Genomic DNA, 22,159 nt, shown 5'->3' with positions numbered 1-22,159 from the left:
TTTTTACTGGGTGATCTGCCTGCTGGTTCCATTTTGCAGCAGCTCTTCCCTTCTGGGCATGGCCTTTGACCCATCCTACCTTTGACGGTCTTGACTGACCTATTTCTCAGAATCATTGCCAGTCTCCAGCTCTCCAGATTGATTAGATTCCCCCTGACACATCCATTCAGTGACATCCTTGTAGGCTGCACAGGAATCAGTGTGAATAGCAGTGGCACCATTCTCTGCTGCCAGCATGAATGCAGGGCAATTCTCCTTCCTGTGCACCACCTTCCTCTGTCACAGTCTTCCCAGTATCAACCTCCAGCACTGCAGCTCTCTGTTGCCATTTGCATCCCATACAGTGGGTGGAGTCAGCTGTGAACCACACTCTTCCTGCATTTGAGTCTGTGGTCAGCTCAGCTGCTGCCTTAGTTGGAGACAGTTCATAGGGCAGACCTAACAGCACTGTGTCTGCAGTCCCAGGCTGTGGTAGGTTGGAAACTTCTGCTGGAGCCTTTCCCATTTTCCAGTGACTGTCCAGTGAGCAGCATTCAAGCCAAGAGAGACAAGACAAAAAGAAGACATCAGGAATCTGATCAAGATCCATTCCTGGCCAGCCCTGCAGCTTGCTTCTCATCAGGGGATCATTGTCTTCCTTCACCAGGCATGGGTGCAGGGCTCCTTGTCAGGGAAGTGTATCCCTCCCTCCCCACCCAGGCCTCCCCCACTGTGTGGGAGTCTCCTCAGGGTCTGAATTGAAACTGACACACCTCCCATTACAGACTGAATGCTTTTATCACCTCCCAGTACAGGCTGGATCCTAGGTTGCACTCCCAGTAGAGCCTGGGCCCCTCCCATCCTCTCTACTCAGTCCCTTGCTTGAATGCAGTGGAGTTGAGCCAATTCCTCACCTCACCCCTTACAGTTCAGCCCCTCTCAAACCCACTCCTGACCCTGACACTGTCCCCATTGCTCATCCTGCCTCCAGCCAGCCTTTACCCTTGGCATTGACCCTTGGGTGTTAACCCAGGCCTCAACCCAGGCACAACCTACACTCTGCCTCTCAGAACTGGCCCTCACCTGAGCCCTTCCCAGAACACTCAGCAGGACATCTGAAGGACATCTGGCTCCTTAACTTTCTCACTAACTGGTAGAAACTCTCCCACTGGTTCAGAGCTTGGCTTTCTGACATCAAGAAAGTAAACCTGGAGCTTAGGAGAGCAAATGGAGATAGAGCAGCAGATGGCAGCTCTAGACAGAGAGAGAAATAAGGCTGAGTCTGGAAAGCAGGCTGGGTTCTCACACCCCTGGGCCTCACTAGCAAGAGAAGGACAGTTCTGTGGGATTGGCAGAGGACCAACAGGAAAAATACATGGCAGAAGACATGGGGACTGCAATGCTGTTAAGAGGAGAGGAGATGGCAGCAAAGGCCAAGACATGGAAGCACTTTGTCTATCAAATAAGGCTTTAGGCTTCTAATGCCTGTGTGTTACTGAGTCCTAGATGGGGACCATGGTTAACCTTTTCAGCACAGCTACATTTTGGAGGCATCATTCTGTGTCAATGCAGGTTAGTGAAGAATACTGCTGTATGGCTATGGGAGGCACTGAGTTTGATTTCCTCACTTCAGTACCAAGACCCTCCCAGGACCCCCCAAGGACACCTCCCTGAAGTGGGCACATGGCTTCATCCCTGGCCCTGGGGAAGAAATGCCCCCAAAAGTGGCCTTTTGGGACAGAAATGTCAAAGAAAAACCAACCAAAGACAATAGAATAAACCTTTATTAGAATAAACCTTTATTAGAATAAACCAAACCAGGTTGGAAGAGACCTTCAAGATCATCGTGTCCAACCCATCAACCAATCCAACCCACCCAAACAGCTAGCCCATGGCACCAAGCACCCCGTCAAGTCTCCTTCTGAACACCTTCAATGACGGCGACTCCACCACCTCCCTGGGCAGCCCATTCCAACGGGCAATCACTCTTTCTGTATAGAACTTCTTCCTAACATCCAACCTGAACCTCCCCTGGCGCAGCCTGAGACTGTGTCCTCTTGTTCTGGTACTGGGTGCCTGGGAGAAGAGACCATCATCAGCCTGTCTACAACCTCCCTTCAGGTAGTTGTAGAGAGTGATAAGGTCACCCCTAAGTCTCCTCTTCTCCAGGCTAAGCAGCCCCAGCTCCCTCAGCCTCTCCTCATAGGGCTTGTGTTCCAAACCCCTCACCAACTTTGTTGCTCTTCTCTGGACTCGTTCCAGCAAGTCAACATCCTTCCTAAACTGAGGGGCCCAGAACTGGACACAGTACTCGAGGTGTGGCCTAACCAGTGCAGTGTCCAGGGGCAGAATGACCTCCCTGCTCCTGCTGGCCACACTGTTCTTGATGCAGGCCAGGATGCCATTGGCCCTCTTGGCTGCCTGGGCATACTGCAGGCTCATGTTAAGCCTACCATCAACCAGCACCCCCAGGTCCCTCTCTGCCTGGCTGCTCTCCAGCCACTCTGACCCCAGCCTGTAGCACTGCATGGGGTTGTTGTGGCCAATGTGCAGAACCCGGCATTTGGATGTGTTCAATCTCATGCCATTGGACTCTGCCCATCTGTCCAGCCTGTCGAGGTCTCTCTGCAGAGCCTCTCTACCCTCCAGCAGATCAACTCTTGCCCCCAGCTTGGTGTCGTCAGCAAATTTACTGATGATGGACTCAATGCCCTCATCCAGATCATCAATAAAGATGTTAAAGAACACAGGGCCCAGCACTGATCCTTGGGGCACACCACTAGTGACTGGCTGCCAGCTGGGTGTGGCACCATTCACCACCACTCTCTGGGCTCGGCCCTCCAGCCAGTTCCTAACCCATCGCAGTGTGCTCCCGTCCAAGCCATGGGCTGACAGCTTGGCCAGCAGTTTGCTATGGGGGACGGTGTCAAAGGCCTTGCTGAGGTCCAGGTAGACTACATCCACAGGCCTCCCCACATCCACCAGGCGGGTCACCTGATCATAGAAGGAGATCAGGTTGGTCAGGCAGGACCTGCACTTCCTAAATCCATGCTGGCTAGGCCTGATCCCTTGGCCATCCTGTAAGTGCTGTGTGATTGCACTCAGGATGACCTGTTCCATGATCTTGCCTGGCACTGAGGTCAGGCTGACAGGCCTGTAATTCCCTGGCTCATCCAACCGGCCCTTCTTATGGATGGGCACCACGTTGGCCAGCTTCCAGTCCTCTGGGACCTCGCCAGTGAGCCAGGACTGCTGGAAAATTATGGAGAGTGGCTTGGCCAGCTCATCTGCCAGCTCTCTCAGCACCCTAGGATGAATCCCATCTGGTCCCATGGACTTGTGGGGATCCAAGCTGCTAAGGAGAGTTCCAACCACCGCCTCATGGAACATAGGGAAACTGTGCAGCTCCCTGGCTCCTTCTGCTAGCTCTGCAGGCCAGCTGTCAGGAAGACGTTCTGCCCTTCTAGTAAAAATTGAGGCAAAGAAGGTGTTAAGTATCTCTGCCTTTTCCTTATCCTTGGTTACAATGTTCCCCTCCGTATCCACCAAGGAGTGGAGGTTTTCCTTCCCCTTCCTCTTACTATTAATGTATTTATAGAAGGACTTTTTGTTGTCCTTCACAGTAGAGGCCAGTTTAAGCTCCAAGTGTGCTTTTGCCTCCCTAATTCTCTTCCTACAAGACCTAGCAACATCCTTAAACATTCTGTGGGTTGCCTCCCCTCGCTTCCAAAGGTGATACTTTATTAGGGTTGGGGTTTCCATTCTAATTAGGCATTATCCTTGGGATGAGGTTTTTCTTTTACCTCTAGGAAACCCAAACTGTTGAGGAACATTTGACAGTTGACAGCATGTGGCTCAGTTGGTAGTGCATAAGACCCTTAATGGGAAGGTCGTGAGTTCAAGCCTGCAGTGGGCAGTAGTGTCCTCCCTACTCTAGTCATGAGGTCTGTGGTGACAGGTTGGACTCGATGATCTTTGAGGTCTCTTCCAACCTTAGTGATACTGAACAAACAGCCAAATCCCAGCCCAGCTGCAGTGGTGGCACTGGCTGTGCTGACTCAGCACTGTCATTACTCACCTCAGCACTGGCTGGTTTTGAGAAGGGCAGAGACACATTTGCTTCTGAGGAAAGAAGGTGTGAAATGCCTGTAAGAAGACCCCCCCGGGGGGTCACATTTGGCCTGGCAGTGCTGGGGTCGGTGTATTGCTGTGTCCCCTGGGGCACGCTGGTCACCGGTGTGGGGGTGAATATGCCAGGTGAGGGAGGAGCTGTGGATGAAACCCTTGCTGCAACCTGTGCAGGAGAAGGGCTGGCACCGTGTGGGTGCAGCGGTGCTGGCTGAGGGTGGCCATCTGGGTGGAGCTTTGGCCTCAGGCAGCTCAGAGGTGCAGCTGCTTCTGGCTGTGGACGCAGCAGTGCCGGATGAGGTTGGAGCTGAAGGTGAAGCTCTTGCTGTAGTAACCATAGACAGAGGGTTGGGCACTGGGCTGGGGGCAGTGGGGCTTCAGCAGCTCCAGTAGCTGGGTGGGAAGCTTTGCCCACCCTCAGGGCACTAATGTGGCTGCTTGGGTGTCACAGAGCGGATGATATGGGTTTCCCATCTTCCTCCTCTTCATATTCCTCCTCCTTCTGTTATTTGTCCTATTCCATATCATCCTCCTCTTCTTCCACATCATCCCCTTTGTCCTCATAATTATTGTCACCCTCCTCCTAATCCTCATATACTTCATCCTTGCTGTCCTCATCCATGTCTTCATCAACCACTTCTCCTCTTCCTCAAGGCCGAGATTTGGCTCCTTCAAATTATTCTCCAGGATATTCTTCTCCTCCAAGATCTTGTCCAGGTCCTTCTGGGAGGCCATGCTGCTGAGAGGAATGGTCACCCCTGTGCTCTTGAACAAATTCTTGGGGACCAAGTGACTGAGAAGTAAGGACACTGTGTGTGACTTCTTGCAATGGAGGGATCAGAGCCCTAACTCCTGTGCTGAGTCCTCTGGTTGTAGTGCTGATGGGGCTGACACCCCCAGGATGTAGCCATCCCAACCATCCCCCTCTGCCCATACAACTGATACCTGATCACCTGGGGGTCAGGGAGATGAACTCCTAAATTCCCATCATAGCCAATGACCCTCAAAGCTCCACAAGTGAAGTGTGTTTTGGGAGAAGGGTCTGGAGAAGGTTGGGTGGTGCTCAGGGGTCAGCTGGAGCCTGGGATCTTGCTGCTGTTCCAAAGTTGGGTTCTTTACCTTCAGGCCTGTTGCAAGGAGCAGGTCTGCAAACTTTGTTCCTGCCCAGCACAGAGGAGCAGGGCTGATGGAGAGAAGAGCAGGATATGAGCCCAGGCAGAGAGAAGCAAACGGTTCAGAGGAGAGGACTGACCTGCAAGGAATGACTCAGCCCTGACCAGGGCTCTCCCAGACTTGCACTGCTCTCCCTATGGCTTGGGGGTTAGTCACGTCCTGCCAGCTCAGTGCATCTGTGCTTGGATCACAGCCAACAATCAGGTGATAGAAAACTTTAGAGGTCAAAAACTTCAGGGTCTGTGCAAGTGGCAAAAGATCCCAGGATGATTCAGCATCCAAGGTTCTCCAGCTCAGAGAAACACTTGATGAAAGTCAATGATCTCCACCTCTAAAACCAGCGACTCTAAAGCCAGAGCCTTGGAGTTCTCCTGGATCACAGCAGCTGTGTCCAGCATCTCCCCCACTCAGACATCTCTCAGGCACAACCTGCACCAAGGGCCAGCACCAAGTCAGACTTCTCCAGGCTCGGGTCTGATCCTCAGAGACTGTTGAAGCTTTGTGAGTGTTTGCCCTGAGCTGCAGCAGAAGGAAACTGAACTCCAGGGCAGCCTCTCTGCCAGCCACCTCTCCACCTCTCTGTGTCTTTGGACAAACACCTTTGCTGTCACCATATCACGACATCACAATGTTCAACTGGAGGCAGCCAGCTCTGTCCCTGTGTCTGTGTGCTTGGTGCTGCTCTCCAGGCACAGCCATAGAAAGAGATTTGAATTCAGGATTGGTTCATGAGGAAGGGCTGCTAGGATCCAACCTTTTCCTCTGCTTCTCACTCTCAAGAACTCTTGACTGGCTGAGAAATCACAGCCATGGCAGAACTTGTTGGCTTTGCCTCAGCCTTGTGGACAGGCAAGCTGCTGAGAGACAGCTTGTGCTGAGCAGATGGTTCCAGAGGGCTTGGATTGCTGAAGGAACTTTCTCAGCCTTCACTTTGCTTAGCTTCCAAAGAGCAACAATTCTCTGTGGCTGTGTGCAGGCAGCTCTCTAAGGAGAGCAGGGGGCAGCTGGTGCCATAGAGCAGTGAGCTCCAGCTGCAGAGAGCAGTGGAGAAGTCTGATGCAAGGAGCAGGGATGTAAGGCCAAGGTGGGCAGTGACAGAAATGGGGAGGTTGGGGAGGGTGAGGAGCAAAGTTGTCCACTCAATGTCAGCCCTCAAAGGACAGCTTCTCCTCCCAGTCAAGACCTCCTGAGCAGACACCTTGCATCATTCTGGCTTGGTGGATGCTGCTGTCACCTCTGCCCTCATCTGAGAAAGAATCAAAGAGTTTGCCATCAAAATCTGACCTTTGTGAGGTGCACTTTGAAATCTGGAAGTCAACAACAAAGACGCAAAGAGCTCCTTAGGGCACTTGGGGATCATTCCATGAACCTCAGGTACTGAGAGAAGAGTGAAGAAACTGGGCAAGAAGCAAGAAGCAAAACACAAAGTACCTTGAAGCATTGATTGGCCCCACTGAGGCTTGTTACTGCCAAAGCTTCCCCAGGGACTCGTTAGAGCAGCTCAGGAGAGGCTGTGATTGCAGCAGACAAAGGCAAAGTGCAGGAGAGCAAACTCTGGCTCTGCTTTCTGCAGCACAAAGGCCAAGGCCTGAGCACAGCCCCTGGGCAGGCAGATCCTGTCCCTCATATGTGGGTCAAGGCTCTTCAGGTGCAGTGGGGGTGGGGTGTGGGTTTCATAGCAGCATAGCATGGCCTAGGTTGGAAGGGACCTCAGAGCTCCTCTGCTCCAACCTCCCTGCCATAGGCAGGGATGCCTCTCCAATAGACTCAGCTGCTCAAGGCCTCATCCAGCCTGGCCTTCAACACCCTCAGGAGAGGTCATCCTATCTGGGCAGCCTATTCTAGAGTCCCACAACCTTCATACTGAAGAACTTTCTTCCTAAGACCCAGTCTAAACCTCCTTTTCCTCACCTTCAAACCTTTCCCTCCTGTCCTGTCACCAGACACTCTCATGAAAAGTTCCTCTCCAGCCTTCCTTTAGGATCCCTGTAGGATTTGTGATGCTGAGTGGAGGACAAGGGCCTGACAGTCCCCAGCCTTCCTGGGGCTGTGGAAAGAGGCAGTGAGGCCCTCCCAGTGCCTTAGGACAACATCTCCTCACAGGCCTTGGGGGCAGAGAATTGCCAGAGTCAAGAGCGCACAGCCTTGGCTTCTCTTCATCACTCCCACCACTGCCATTGGCCTTTGCCAGCTCTACCACAGCTTTGTCCTGCACTGTCTCACAGCTGCTTCTCCTGCCCTGCAGGCTGCAGACACTCATCTCACTTCCCCACCTTGGCCTTTCCATGCCTTCACTGACACCTGCCCACACTCACACTCTGCTCCTTGGGACACAAAGAGAAGGGCTGATCCCAGACTCATGCTGGAGAACTTCCCAGGCCACAGCACTACCCTTTGAGGGAGGTTTCTTGATCCTCATGGCCCGTCTCCACCTGCCAGGCTGCACCATCTGGCAGTGTTCCTCTCTCCTGCTCTTTCCTACCTCACCAGGAGCTCCCAAGGCTGCTGGCCTTGCAGTTTCTTGCATAGACAGCACCAAGCCCTGTGCCTGCTGCTGTCCCATCAGGTACTCAGGCAGCAGAGACACAGCAACCAACCCATCAGCCCCTTCCTGCAGTCAGCCCAGGCCCTTTGGCAGAGGGCATCTCCCAGATCACTGTGCCCATCTGCCAGCCATGAGCCCAGGGCTGCCCTAACAGCTCCTGCAGACACAACTGACCTCACAGTCCCTTTCCCAGCTGTGTTCCTGCTGTTGGCCAATTCTCTCAGGAGGCAGAAGTGGCCTCACCTCCCCCTTCCCAGTCCTTGTCTTCCTACTGAATGGTGAGTTCCTGAGACACAACTGAGCACAGGATTGCACACTCAGCCCTCAGCCTCCTTGTGGCCAGAGCCTGAGCAGATCCAAGTTTCACCAGATCCATCTGGGAGATTTCCTACCAAGGGTCTGAGTGGAGAAGCTGCTGGCTCTGTCCTGTTGCAGTTGGGCAGCAGACTCCTGCACTTCCTCTTGTCCAATGATCCTGCTCAGGGCAGGGTTAAGCAGATGAGGTCCCTCAAGGCCTCTACCCAGTTTGGCTTCATCTCCAGAGGAGCTGCAAAGGCCCTGGCTCAGATGGTGCAGGGAGTTCATGAAGACATTCCCCAGTGCTGGCCCAAGGGCTTGCCCTGAGGGATGCCACTGGGAAGTGTCTGAAAGGAGGACTCTCCACTGGTGACATTTGGGTTTCATCCACCACCCAGCCACCACCTCATCCATGTCTGCACTCCAGCTCTCAGCAGTCTGGCTCTAAGGAGGCTATGGGAGACCATGGCAAAGCGCTGGCTAATGTCCAGGGACAAAACATCCCCTTCTTGTCCATACCCATATGGCTTCAGCAATACCTCTCTTGTCCTGCAAGGGCCTGCAAATGGCTGCAAAGGTGTTTGAGCCTTCACCTTCCCAGGCACTGTGCTGAGGGTGACCAGCCTGCAATGTTCCCCACCCTCCTTTTTGGTGTTCTTGAAGAGGCCTTTTCCAAGGAGCCCAGAAACTCTTGGATGGCTCTGTGCACATCTCAGGGCACAGTCCAGCAAGGGTGATGTGAGCAGACCGCAGCCTGCCCAAGACATCTGAGATGAATCTCCCTGGGCCAGTAGGATTCGTTCTGGAGTGACACACAGCAATGTCCCAGCTCTGTCAGGTGTCCACATCTGAGCTGTCCTGGTGGACCCCTAATGGAGTGTGGGATGTTCAGAGACAGAGTCTTTCCCCATCACTCACACAGACCCTGTCCTGCAGCAGTGGAGAGTCTCCCTGGCCTCCTGCTGCCCTTGCCAGAGGCTGGGAGGCTTCTCACACCTCCAGTGCCTTGGCACCCCCAGCAATAGCTGATGGTGTTTGTGCTCACTCAGGTTCACCTCAGCTCATCTGCTGACATCTCATCTGCACAATGCAAACAGGCACTGCTGACCTCCTGAGGCCATGTCCTCCTGTGGAGGGACAAAGAGTCTATCCAAGCTGAGTGTGAGGCTGCTGCTGGAAACAGTGGTTGTGAAGCCCAGTCTAGGATGACTGCCCTGGGACAGCTTCCCCAGGGTGTCCAGTGAACACAGACACAGTCCAGAGCCTTCTCTGCTGATCCTTCAGGTCACTTGCAGGAGGCCTGGCTGGGTGAGGATGCTGCTGTGTGCCCCAGCCCTGCACACTCACACACTTTAGCTGTTCCCTGCTGTTTGCATCTGTTTGACAATTTCTTGGGCATGCTCTTGAAGGAAACTTTGGAAGAAGACCTAAGCCTTCAGGCACTGCCCCAAGCAGATCACCTGTCTGTGTGGAACTGCTCTTGTGGAGGTCATCTGAGCCAAAGAGGTTCCCATGGCCTGTATCTGCCTGTAGTCATGGGACTGCCACGCAGCAGGATGGTGCCCAAGCTGCCAGAGCACTCAGGCCTTGTCCCAACACAGGGACTCAGCAGGAGAGTGTGGAGGTAGAAAGAGAAGAGCCCTGGACAAACAAGTGGCCAATGGCCAATGGGAACTCTCATAAACAACCGGCTGCAGCCTATGAGAGGTGTGAAGCTGGAGTTATGCCATGCTTGGTATTGGCACCAGCATCCCATGCCATGGAGGTGTGCAGGGGTCTGTGCCACCTTGGCTTTTGCTCTCCTCATGAAAGAAGGGGGAACTTGTCCACGTGCTGGGACAAGTTTCAGTATCTGGGCATAATTCTGGGCATAATGTGCCTTCCCCACATGGGGTCAGGAAGGCCAAGCTATGGCTGGAGCTGAACCTTCCTAGGCATGCAAAGAACAAGAAGCAGATTCTCCAGGCCTGCCAGCCAGAGAACAAAAGTCAAAGGAAGGATGTCCTCTGTGATGAGTCAGACTGGACAGCTGGTAACAACACATGAGGAGAAGGCTGAGCTACACAAACACATTTAGCTTCAGTCTCCCCTGGCAGCTTCTCTCCTCACATCTCCTGAGCTGTTGGACCTCAAGATGGGGACCGTGGGTCAAAGCCTGTGGAATCCTGATCTAAATCCCTGCATTGATTGTAACCAGCTGTTGGGGTTTGACTTGTTAAGTGTTGCTATGAAATCCCACAGCCTGAGCTCATGATTCACCAGGACTGTTGAAGGGATTTCAAACTGCTGCTGCTGCTGCCTTCAAGTTCTACAGGAGCCACAGTGCCTTGGGAAAGCACTGCCCCTGAAATCCCTGCACCCAAACACTCTGAGTCATAAACCAGGGACTGAGTCTGGCACTAGGATTGAATTTAACCCCAGACAGGCTTCTCTCTCAAGTTGTTGAGAGAGTGAGGGAGTCCATTCAGAGCCTTGTGAGGCAACAGAAGGGCTTCCTTGAGGCCTTTCTTCCCAGGCTCCATGTAAAATCGTTCCAGCCCCAAGGAGATTTTCCTTTCACAATCTTTCTAATCCTCCCCCAAACTGATTTTCCTCTGCAGGATTCTCCCATGGTGAAGGTGAGAGAGTGACCCTTGGCACCAAACTGAACCTGTTGACATCTCTGTTCCCTTTGCTGAATTCCATCCAATTAATTCCAATGTCTCAGATTCTCCTCCTGTCTCAGCAGAACTCACTGCTGCTTTCCCTTCTGAGGGAGGTGCCTTTGGGATTGGAGTGGATTTGCCCAAGCCATTGCCATTCATAGCCAGGAATGGCAACAATTTCCTTTGTATGGGGGTGCAGGGGCCTAGGGGAGATGCAAACATCCCCATGGTGTAGGGAGGTAGCTGCAGCCCTCTGGAGAAAGGGTTGGGGATATTGGAATCAAGGAATCCTGGAATGGTTTGGATTGGCAGAGATGGAACAGAGCATTGAGTCCAACACCCTGACCATGGCCAGGGACATCTCCCACTAGGTTGGGTTGCTGAAACTCCTGACTTTGGAGACTTCCAGGGATGGACATCCCCTTCTCTGGGCAACCTGTTCCAGTCTCCTGCCACCCTCCTTGCAAAACATTTCTTTCTTCTATGCAATCTTAGTCTCCTCTTTCAGTTCAAAACCACTTCCCCTTGTCCACCCACTACAGCACTTGGTCAAAAGTCTCTTTGTTGTCCTATGAGCACCACATCTCCATCTACAAAGACCTTGGAGAGTGCCCAGAGATCTCCCAAGATGTGCTTGGGAGGCCTCAAGTACATAACTAGTAGGTAGAGGCTGAAGGCCATGGGCTCAGTAGTGTGAAGAATGAGGACAAGATCAGAGTAGCCTGAGAGTGCTTGGGGAGTGGTTTGAGACATGGAGAAACTTTTCTGCACATTGACAAAGTGCAAGAGAAAGAAACAAAGCCACAAAGTGCAGCTGGGGAGGTCCAGACTGGAGATGAGGAGAAAGAAATGTCACTGCAAGACATCCCCCAGCAGGAGCCTGAAGCACTCCAAGGCTTGGAGTTTCAAGGAACACCCAGGGAGGATGGAGAGAGAGCAGCAAAGGAAGGTGCCAGCAAGGTGGGGCAGCTGGCTGGGTGACTACAGCCTGCAGGGAAAGAGGCTCAGCTGATGCAGCAGCAGAGGACAGCCTGAGGGGCAGATGACAGAGGGCTGTGGAAGAGCTGAAAGGCTCCTGGCAGAGCCAAGCTCTTCATGCCTTTGGTTCTGGCTGTGGTCTGTGCCACTGATGCCTCTGAGGAGACAACTCCTCCTTGCAGCCCTGGGGCCTCATTGCCTCCTTGTCCATCCTCAGGAGCCTGGGAGGGGTTGTGCCATAGTCCTGCCCATGGCATTGGTCCTCTCCACACCTCACTGCTCCAGGAAGAACCCCAAGGAGTGAGTGAGGGACAGGATCTGCCTGTTCAGGAACCAGGGCTCAGGGCTTGACCCTTTGCATTGATGAAACACCTCCAGGTTTGCTCAGCATCAGAGACATCTTCCTCTGCTTGTCCTGACCTCTCAGCACTGCCTCCACTTCTCTGCTCTAACCACAACCTGGAGACACTTTCCCAGCAGTGTCCTCACTGGGACCCATCAACAAGAGAAGAAACTTCAGAGTTTGAAAGTGACTTCAACTTCTGGAGAGGTTTCATCATCTCCCTCTCAGTCTCTGATGTTTACCTGGCACCAAAGCCACCAGAGGGTCATTAAAATGCCCTTGGGTTTGTCCTCTGCTGCTCAGCTGGGCTGAGCTCCATGGCTGGAAGGAGCTGCTGGAAAGTAGGCAGCAATGAAAAGTGTCAGCTCTGCCCAGGAGCAGCTCCTCTGCTCTGCATAGCAGGGCTGAGGGCACTGTCAGTGGATCTCAGCGAGATGAGGAAGGCAGAGAGAGCTTGGAGGTGTCCAGGAGGGTGACTGAGAGCTGACAGGAGGAGAAGTCACTGCAGGCACTGACATGGTGAGTCTGTGGGAGCAGGGCAGTGCAGGTGCAGCTCCTAGAGGCATCTCCTAAAGCTGGCACAGCCACAGCTGCTGGGGGCTGGAAGGAAATCTTCCTGTGCAGAGGCTCTTTTCAGGCTTTTCTGAAGAGCTGTGGAGCCCTGGGGTGCAGGCAGGGGTGGTCAGGGCTGTCCTTCAGAGCAGGGTCCCTGCGGCCCAGGGGCTGTGTGCTAGGGCAGGGACTGTGCTGCCTGCCAGGCTCAGCTCTCAGCCTGCCCAGGGAGCTCCACACAGTGCTGTGGGGAGAAGCTGTGAGTGGCAGGAGACAGTCCTGGCAGGGCAGGGCAGGGCAGGGCAGGGCAGGGTCCTTCTGCTGTGGGGAGGGAGCTGTGCTGGCCAGAGCTGCTCACAGTCCTGGCTCCCCCCTGGGCATTTCTGAGGAGGCTTTCCAGAGGAGCATCAAGGCAGCATTTTGCTGGAAGGGAAGGAGTCTTGGCTTTGAATGTTGATCCCCTTGGTGTGCTGGGTGGGCTGTGTGATACTAGAGTTTGTTTCTCCACTCTGGAGAAGACTCTCATCAGCCTTTGATTTGCTCCTGAGCCCCTGCACACCCAGAGCTGCCCCTGGGCTGTGTCCTGCTGCTGGGAGGGGTCTGCAGGGCAGAGCTCAGCACACAGCAGGTGGGATGAGCTCTGTCAGCAGGGACAGGGAGGAGAGCTGGGCACAGAGATGCAGCTTCTGGCAGGGACAAGTGTTGGCAGCAGGGACTTGGGCAGGGTGGGGAGAGGGTGGCAGAGCTGCCCTGGCAAGGGGGATCAGGCACCTCTGTGCCATTCTCTGCACTGCAGACACATTTCCCAATGCAACATTTTGTTCTCTTCTTCTACCTAGCAGGGGCAGTGCCCTCAAAGCTATGGGCTCCACGTCAGGAGTCACAACCTTGGCAGCTGACATTCATCTGAAGGCTCCTGGAGTGTGCAAATAAAAGGATGAAAGCTCTTCAGTTCCATCCTGTGAGCTGCAGAGAGCAGAGCTGGGTAAGGAGAAGGCTTCACCCCCAGCCCCTCTGCCTTTGTCTCTTCCCTTCACTGTCTCTGCAGCACTGCAGAGCTGGTCCCTGGTTCTCCACCTCTCCATGGGACTCTCATTCCCTGGGATTGGGCTGTTGGTGACTTTCTGTTCAGACACCAGAGGAATCTTCATGGCAATTCTGGGTCTCTGCTGCATTTGAAGCTGGGATGAACCATCCCTGGTTGGTAGTGATGGGTAATGAGCTGATCCATTCCTCATGCAGCTCAGGGACAGGGCTTACAATGAGCCTGAGAGAAGTGTGCCCTAACTTGTCACTGCCTTCTCCTCCTTGGACAGGTCTCCATGGCCAGAGGAAGCAGATGGCCAACAGCAGCTCCATCACCCACTTCCTCCTCCTGCCATTCCCAGGCACAAGGCAGCTGCAGCTCCTGCACTTCTGCCTCTTCCTGGCCATCTACCTGGCTGCCCTGCTGGGCAATGGCCTCATCATCACCACCATAGCCTGGGACCACCACCTCCACACCCCCATGTACTTCTTCCTTCTCAACCTTGCCCTCCTTGACCTGGGCTGCATCTCCACCACAGTCCCCAAGTCCATGGCCAATTCCCTGAGGGACACCAGGGACATCTCCTATGCAGGATGTGTTGCTCAGGTCTTTCTCTTTCCCTTTTTCATTTCAGCAGAGTATTTTCTTCTCACCACCATGTCCTACGATCGCTACATTGCCATCTGCAGACCCCTGCACTATGAGACCCTTCTGGGCAGCAGAGTTTGTCTCCACATGGCAGCAGCTGCCTGGGTCTGTGGGGTTCTCTATGCTCTGCTGTGCACAGCCAATACATTTTCCCTGCCCCTCTGCCAGGGCAATGCTGTGCACCAGTTCTTCTGTGAAGTACCCCAGATCCTCAAGCTCTCCTGCTCCACATCCTACCTCAGGGAACTTTGGCTTCTTGTGGTTGGTGCCTGTTTATACTTTGTCTGTTTTGTGTTCATTGTGGTGTCCTATGTGGAGATCTTCAGGGCAGTGCTGAGGATCCCCTCTCAGCAGGGACGCCACAAAGCCTTTGCCACCTGCCTCCCTCACCTGGCTGTGGTCTCCCTGGTTACAAGCACTGGCATGTTTGCCTACTTGAAGCCTTCCTCTGTCTCCTTTGCATTCCTAGATGTGGTGGTGTCAGTTCTGTACTCAGTGGTGCCCCCAGCAGTGAACCCCCTCATCTACAGCCTGAGGAACCAGGAGCTCAAGGCTGCTCTGAGCCAGCTGATCCCTGGATGCTTTCAGAAGCAATAAACTCTTTGTCTTCTGCAGAGCAGTTCTGATGCCACTCAGTGCAGACCGAGCCTGGCTGCTCGAATTCTGGCTGCTGCTGGGGCTGTTCCCCTTGTGAGAATGTTGTTCCCACACAAATGTCTTTCTTCAGACCATTTCTGGTTCAGTGTTGTCCTGTCTGCTGTGACCCAGAGGCTGCAGACATGAGGAGCTGTGCTCCCTCTGTCTGTTCAACACAATAAAGTACCCTGCAGGGAGTTGTTTCTCTGTGTTCCTTCTTCCAATGCTTCTGTGGAGCTGCAGGGCAGTGCCTGTGTGCAGAGGTGCAGGGGCAGAGTCCCAGCACAGCAGCAGTGCCAGGGAGCCCCAGAGCTTGGGCTGTCCTCAGCTGCTCTTTCTGCCCTTCCACCCTCTCCTGCTGAGCCTCTGTGCTGGGGCAAGGCCTGAGTGCTCTGGCAGCTTGAGCATTTTGCTTCTGTGTGGCAGTGCTGGGACTATAGCCAGGGAGAGGCCAGGGCTGCTTGTTGGATAGAGCTGTGCTCCAGAGCAGCACTGCCGTCAGAACAGGAGGTCTTCTCATGCCTTCATACCCCAACCCCCTCCAATTACAGACTGCACCTACTTCAAACTGGATACCCTGACCCCCTTCCAGTATAGACTCAGCCAAATATTAGTCCTTTAACCCCTCCCAGTACAGATGTGGTCTCATCCCTGTAAAAGCTAGCTCATATTGTCTTCTTCCTCTATAGTCTTGTCCCATCCCAGCACAGAATGTATCCCTTGGCTTCCTTCCCAGTACTGAATGCATCCATTCCAGTACAAACTGCACACCCTCATGCCCTCCCAGTACTGTCTGGGCCCTGCCTGACTCCAAACAGGATCCCTTTAATCCCTCCAAATACACATTAGGCCTTGCCCCAATAAAAAATCCATCCTCTGATTGCCTCACAGTACAGCCTGGACCCCTCACACTCTAATCAGTCCCCACCATCCCTGCTCCTCCCCTGAATCCAGTCCCCTGCTCTAACTCACAGGCAGTGAGCTCATTCCTCAACTCACCCATCCCAACTCAGCCTCTCCCACACCTACCTCTGACCCTGACTTTGTAATCATTGTTCATCCTGGTCCAGGCCATTACTCTTGCCATTGAGGCCTTGCCCTTTACCCCAACCCTCAACAGATCCCCAGCCCAAGCTGTGCAACTCAGAGCTGGTTCTCCCCTCAGCCCTATCCAGCACCCTCAGCAGGACACCAAAGCCTCTCTTCAGCCTTGGCCTGAACCACAGACTTGAAGGACAGATCTGATCCCTCAGCCCCAATATTGACACCTCAGCCCCAGTCCTCCATCCTCTGCTCTGTCTCCTCACCTGCATCCCCCCCCACTCTTGAGGGATTCTGCTTGGCCTCTGGCACAGGGCAGGGGAGGGGAACTCTCAGAGCAGCCTCATGGCCTTGGAAGAAGAGCAGGAAGTGAACTGTGGCTGAGCAGCTAATGGACACCAGGAGCAGATGGGTGGCAATGCCATGGGCAGCTCATCTGTGCCTCAGGATCTCCTGCACAGCAGCAGCCACAAGGCTGGGCAGGGGCTGAGAGGTCACTGCTGGCTCTGCAGCTGAGAGGGTAGCAGCAGGGAGAGGGCAGGAAAGGGACTGGGAGGTCACTTCTTGCTGCAGCAACTGAGAGGGCAGCCCCTGACTCCTTCCTGGCCTCTGTGCTTTTGGCCTCCCAGGTGCCAGAGTCCCCAACAGGCCAGCAGAAGGCATGTGGTGGGTAAGGGACTTATGTGACTCCCTGTCCCTAAGCAGCTGGTGGCCCCTGCAGGAAGAGCCCTGGAGCTGGGTTGTCAACTCCCTGCCACCTGAGGGCCTGAGGGGACAGCAGCAGGGACAGGGCTTGGCTGTGGCTGCTGGAGAAGCTGCAAGGCAGCAGCAGGGACCTGCCTTGGAAGCCCATGCAGAGGTTTCTTGTGGCTGCTCAGCTGCCAGGCCACAAGCAGGCTGAGGCCTTGGGCCAGCATTGGGACATCAGGGATGGCTGAGGAGCAACTAGGGCAGGAGGAGCCACATGGCCATGAGGTGAGTTTGAGGTCACTGCAAAATCCAATCCCTTTGTGTCATTGGCCAGCAGCAAGCCCAGGGCTGGGCTGGGGACTGTGCCATCCCTTGTGCCTGCCAAGCTGAGAGGAAGCAGCAGGGAGGTGCCTTGGCTGTTGCTTTGGAGCTGGAGGTTCTGTTTTTTGCTCAGGCAGAAAGGCCTCTGGCAGCGACCATTGCCAATGGCCTGGGCTGGAGCAGAGCCTGAGCAAAGTGAAGAAGGCCAAGTGCAGCTGGGCTGTGGTAGGAGGAGTGTGGCCACCCAGACAGAGAGTTGTCCTCCCCTGCACTCAGCACTGCTGTGGCCACATCTGGATTCTTAGTGTCTGGTTATGGACCTCCTGCTCTGAAGGTGTTTTGACGATCCTGAGAAGCTTCAGAGGATATCTGCAAGGACTGGGGTGGACAGCCTGAGGGACTGGGGCTTCTGGAACCTGGTGAAGTCCCAGTTCAGGGCATTACAGATGCAGTGTGCACCTGATTGAAATCTGGTGATGATGGAGCATCTGGTGGTTGTGGGAAGGGAAGAAAACCTCCATAGAGTGCAAATTTTAGGGTTCAGAGTGGAGGTGAGGACAAAGAAAAGTCACTCAGAGGGGATCCTCATGGTCCAAGAGGCCCTGGCTATGTGTTTCAAGAAATGGCCATGGAGAACAGACAGAGCAGGGAGGGTACAGAAATGTGATGCTGAGAGCTGCTAGGAAAGCAAGATGGGTGTCAAGAGCATGAAGGGAAAGAGCTGCAGGCATGGGGCAGTGTAGCACCACCTGCAAGACTGAAAGCTCAACAGGACTGAGGTCTTTCTCCTCCTGTCTATGGCAGTTGGCTCTGCCTCCAAGGCCAGGGAGGTGAAACTTTAGCTTGAGCCTCTCTGCATCTGACTGCCCAGGCTCTGTGGTCAGGGCTTTCTGCTGCAGAAACCAAACCCAGTGTGGGGGACAGTGTAGGACAACCTGTGGTGGGGATGGCAATGGGCACTGGCAAGGCTGGAAGTCATCAAGAGAACCCAAGGCTTTGCCTTCCTCACTGTGGCAGTCATCCACCACCAAGGGCTGTGAGGAGACTTCCTAAGGCACCAGGGGGTCCTCAGTGCTTCCTTAAACACCCCCAGGAAGGCTGGGGACTGTCATCCCCTTGTCCTTCTCTCAGCATCACAAACCCCACACCCCACAGCGCCTGGGGAGCCCTGACCCATACATGAGGGACAGGATCTGCCTGCCCAGGCACTGTGGTCAGGGTTTGGCCTTTCTGCTCCATAAACCAAACCCAGAGTTTGCTCTCCTGCACTTTGCCTTTGTCTGCTGCAATCATGGCCTCCACTGAGCTGCTCTAAGGAGCCCTTGGGAGGCTTTGTTGGTAATGCCCCTCAGTGGGGCCAATCAGTGCTTCAAGGGACTTTGTGTTTTCCTTCTGACTTCTGAAGAAGTTTCTTCAGTCTCCTCTCAGTACTTGAGGTTCCTGCAATGATTCCCAAGTGCCCTGAGGAGATGTTTTTGTCTCTGCAATCTTCTTCAGGATTTCAAAGTGCACCTCACAAAGCTCAGTTTTTTATGTCAAAGATATAATATTTTACTCCATTTCAGTTTAGAGCAGAGATGATAATTCCCCAAGTGACACTGACCCAGGCTGTCTCAGCAGGACATCTGCACTTGCAGGAACATCTGTCCTTCAGTCTGACATTGAATGGACAACTTTGCTCCTCACCCTCCCCAACCTCACCATTGCTGTCACTGCCCACCTGGGGCTTACAAGGTGATTCAGCAGAATGTGTTCTAATCCAAGAGCCTCTGAATGACAGAGTGGATAAGGACAAGGCTGACCCTGACTGGCTGCAAGGGATCCTGAATTCAAATCTATTTCTATGGCTGTGCCTGGAGAGAAGCACCAAGGACAAAGATACAGGGACAGAGCTGGCTGGGTTCAGTGCAAGATATAAACCTTGACCGTGGTGACAGCAAAGGTGTCTGTCCAAAGACACAGAGTGGTGGAGAGGAGGCTGGCAGAGGGTGCCCGGGAGTTCAGGTTCCTTCTGCTGGAGCTCAGGGCAAACACTCACAAAGCTTTGGCATTCTTAGGGCAAAAGAACTGAGCCTGGAGAAGTCTGACTTGGTGCTGGCTCTTGGTGCAGGTTGTGCCTGAGAGATGTCTGACTGGGGGAGATGCTGGACACAGCTGCTGTGATCCAGGAGAGCTCCAAGACTCTGGCTTTAGGGTCACTGCTTTTAGAGGGGGAGATCATTGACTTCCATCAGGTGTTTCTCTGAGCTGGAGAACCTTGGATGCTGAATCATGCTGGGATCTTTTGCCACTTGTACAGACCCTGAAGGTTTTGACCTCCAATGTTTTCTATCACCTCCCTGTTGGCTGTGGTCCAAGCACAGATGATTAGGTGGTGTTGGATGATAGGTTGGACGCGATGATCTTGAAGGTCTCTTCCAACCTGGTTTATTCTATTCCATTAATTCTAATTCTGAGCTGGCAGGAGGTGACCAACCCCCAAGCCATAGGGAGAGCAGTGCAAGGCTGGGAGAGCAAGGGTGCAGCACAGCAAGGACACTTCTCAGTTCTCTATTTCTCTCTGTCCTGATCCATCCCTGGCTTACCCTGGGCTACTTCATGGCCTAGGCCTTTTGTTTGTTTGTTTGTTTTTAACCTAAAATGAGAATGCATGTTGTGTTATAAGGAATTTTGACTTTCCCATTAACTATTTAAAACTAAGGCAAACTGGTGAGGTGACATAGAAATCCATAGGAACATTTTCTCTAGTCACACAACAATTAAACAATCATAACAGCCAGTCCTAATTCACACGGTGCTGTGGTGCATTCTTCTGAGTGATGCTTTTGATCCCAGATTACCATAGCAGTTGTTGTGATCGATGTTCGACTGCATGGGAAATGCTGTGTGCTCATGGCCTTGATTCCTCTGCCGTTGTTTGTTGTGATGATTGCAGTTGGCATGGGGTAGACATTTCTTGCTGCTATCACTAAACCCCCTTAGCTATAACATATACATCCTCTTTTTTTGTTTTGTTGATTTTTTCTTGATAGATTTTTTACTTTTATTAAATTTTGGTTTTTATTATTTTTATTTTTTTAAATTTTATTTTTAATTTTAATTTTTAAGTATTTTATTTTAAAATATTTTTCTTAATTTTAATTTTTAATCCAATTTTTAAAATTTATTGTTTTTGATCTTATAATATTTTTTAAAAACTATTTTAATTATTTTTGTATTGTTTGCTTTATTTAATCTATTTTTAAATTTTCTATATTTTTTATTTCAATTTTAAAAATTAATCATTTTTTAAATATATTAATTTTTTATTTAATCTATTTTTTAATATTTTAATTTTATTTTGTTTTGGTTTTATTTTTTTACCTTTTAAAAAAATTTATTTTTTACATTTTTTTATTTATATTTTTATTTCATTTTTTAATACATTTTTAATTAATTTTTATTTTTTAATTTTAATTTTAATTATTTTTATTTAATTTTTATAATCTAATTTTTAATATAATTAAAGCTTTTTACTGCAATTAATGTTTTTAATATGCCTTTTAAATATTTTTTCTTTTGTTGTTATCTGTATTTTTTGGTCTATAATTTTTAATTTTTTTAAGATAATTTTATTTTTCTTTTAAATCTTTATTGATTTTGTTATAGCTTTTAGTTTTTCTTGAATTCTATTTAACATACTTTAATCTTGTATTAATTAATTTTTAATGTTATTTTATAATCTAATCTTTTAATTACTTTTCTATTTAATTTTAAATTTAATTTTATTTTATTTTTTCCTTTTTTATTTTATTTTATTTTTTCCTTTTTTATTTTATTTTATTTTTTCCTTTTTTATTTTATTTTATTTTTTCCTTTTTTATTTTCTTTTTAACCTTTTTTGTATTTAATATTTTGTCCTTATTTTTCATTTTTAACTTTTGTAAATTTCTATTTTGCTAATAATCCTTATGTTTTTTGTTAATAGTTATTTTTTGTTAGTAATCCTTATGGGGTTTATTTGTTTGGGTTTTTTTAAATTATTATTATGTTAAATTGTTTTTTATATTAAATATTTTTTCTTTCTTTTTTATAATTTGCTTTTTTATTATTATTATTATTATTGTTGTTATTTTGTACTTTTACTTTGTAGTAGTACTTTGTGCTATTAGTCAAACACCAAACTCAGGCGTGAGAGGTAATGCACCAAAATGGACTCTCCAGACTTTCTGTTAGCTGAGGAAGGAGGTGGATGTGGAAAGTTTAATCCATCTGATTGGTGCCTAAAGATTGAGGACAATGGGGAGGCAGCAATAAATATAGCCACCAACAGCAGGGAAATAGCTCATGGACCAGTCCAAACCTGGAAAGGACTGGAATGGGACACATTGTCTTGGTTGCCTGGTGGGCCATGGGTCAAACAAGTGTCATTCTTCTCTCTTTGTGCAACAGCAGCTCTAATCTTTCTACCATGTCTGATACCCTGGTTTATATGGCTTATCTATTCTGCAGTCAGGCAGGTGCAGGTTGTAGCCATATCAAGTGAGCCTGAAAAGGCTATAAAAAAGAGCAGTATGACGTATCTGCAAATCAGACCAACATCAGAAATGAGCCAAGAGGAAAGGATTTAGTTAATGGTGAATGAATTTTGTAAAGGCAATTATTAAAGCAGGGAGAGGAGGGATTGATGGGATCAAAAGGAGGGAGTGTCCTTACAAAGGAAGAATTGGCTAAGAGGGAGTTGGAAGAGAAAGGGAGGAACCAGACAGTTCACCTTCTCTATGTGTATGTAAATCACAAAGGGGCCCCTTGAACCTTGCTGTAAATCAGTAGGGGTCTGTCTGCAGATAGCAGACACTGAACACAGCCTGAACTGCTGAAATTTTAGGCCAGAGCACAAGCTTAACAGACTACTGAATATTAACTTCTCCACCCAGGGAAGTGCCGAACCTAATATAAATGAAGATAGGATGTATGAAGCAGGGAGGGTTCATGTGAAGTGGGACATGGAGTAGGGGTTTTGGGAAAGACTAAATCCTGAGTACCTGAGCCAGTGGGGAAAGGGAGAGGGAGGTTCGTGTCCAGAAATGTAGGATGAAAGGGGAGCTGTGCCTTCAGCAATGAGAGAGACCCCACAGGGAATTGTTCTGTGGACTCTCCCTTTATTCAAAGGAAGT

General features: G+C 51.0%; 2 protein-coding genes across 2 annotated transcripts in view; one reads left to right on the top strand and one right to left on the bottom strand.

Moving 5' to 3' along the window:
• Positions 1-22,159, bottom strand: part of LOC137454440 (zinc finger protein 850-like) — a 107,579-nt gene that overhangs the window by 43,471 nt on the left and 41,949 nt on the right.
• LOC137454357 (olfactory receptor 14A16-like) lies at positions 13,980-14,912 on the top strand. The gene has a single exon (XM_068164405.1). It carries the CDS (start codon positions 13,980-13,982, stop codon positions 14,910-14,912), a length of 933 nt encoding a protein of 310 aa, XP_068020506.1.

The sequence above is a fragment of the Melanerpes formicivorus genome, unplaced genomic scaffold, assembly GCF_026170545.1.
Source record: "Melanerpes formicivorus ecotype bairdi unplaced genomic scaffold, bMelFor1.0.p_v2 SCAF_80, whole genome shotgun sequence".
Lineage (NCBI taxonomy): Eukaryota > Metazoa > Chordata > Aves > Piciformes > Picidae > Melanerpes > Melanerpes formicivorus.
Note: the sequence above shows the minus strand (reverse complement) of the source record. Positions and strands in the feature narration are given on the sequence as shown.

Coding starts and splice junctions, on each gene's coding strand:
- LOC137454357 (XM_068164405.1), top strand. CDS start 13,980: ATGGCCAACAGCAGCTCCATCACCCACTTCCTCCTCCTGCCATTCCCA.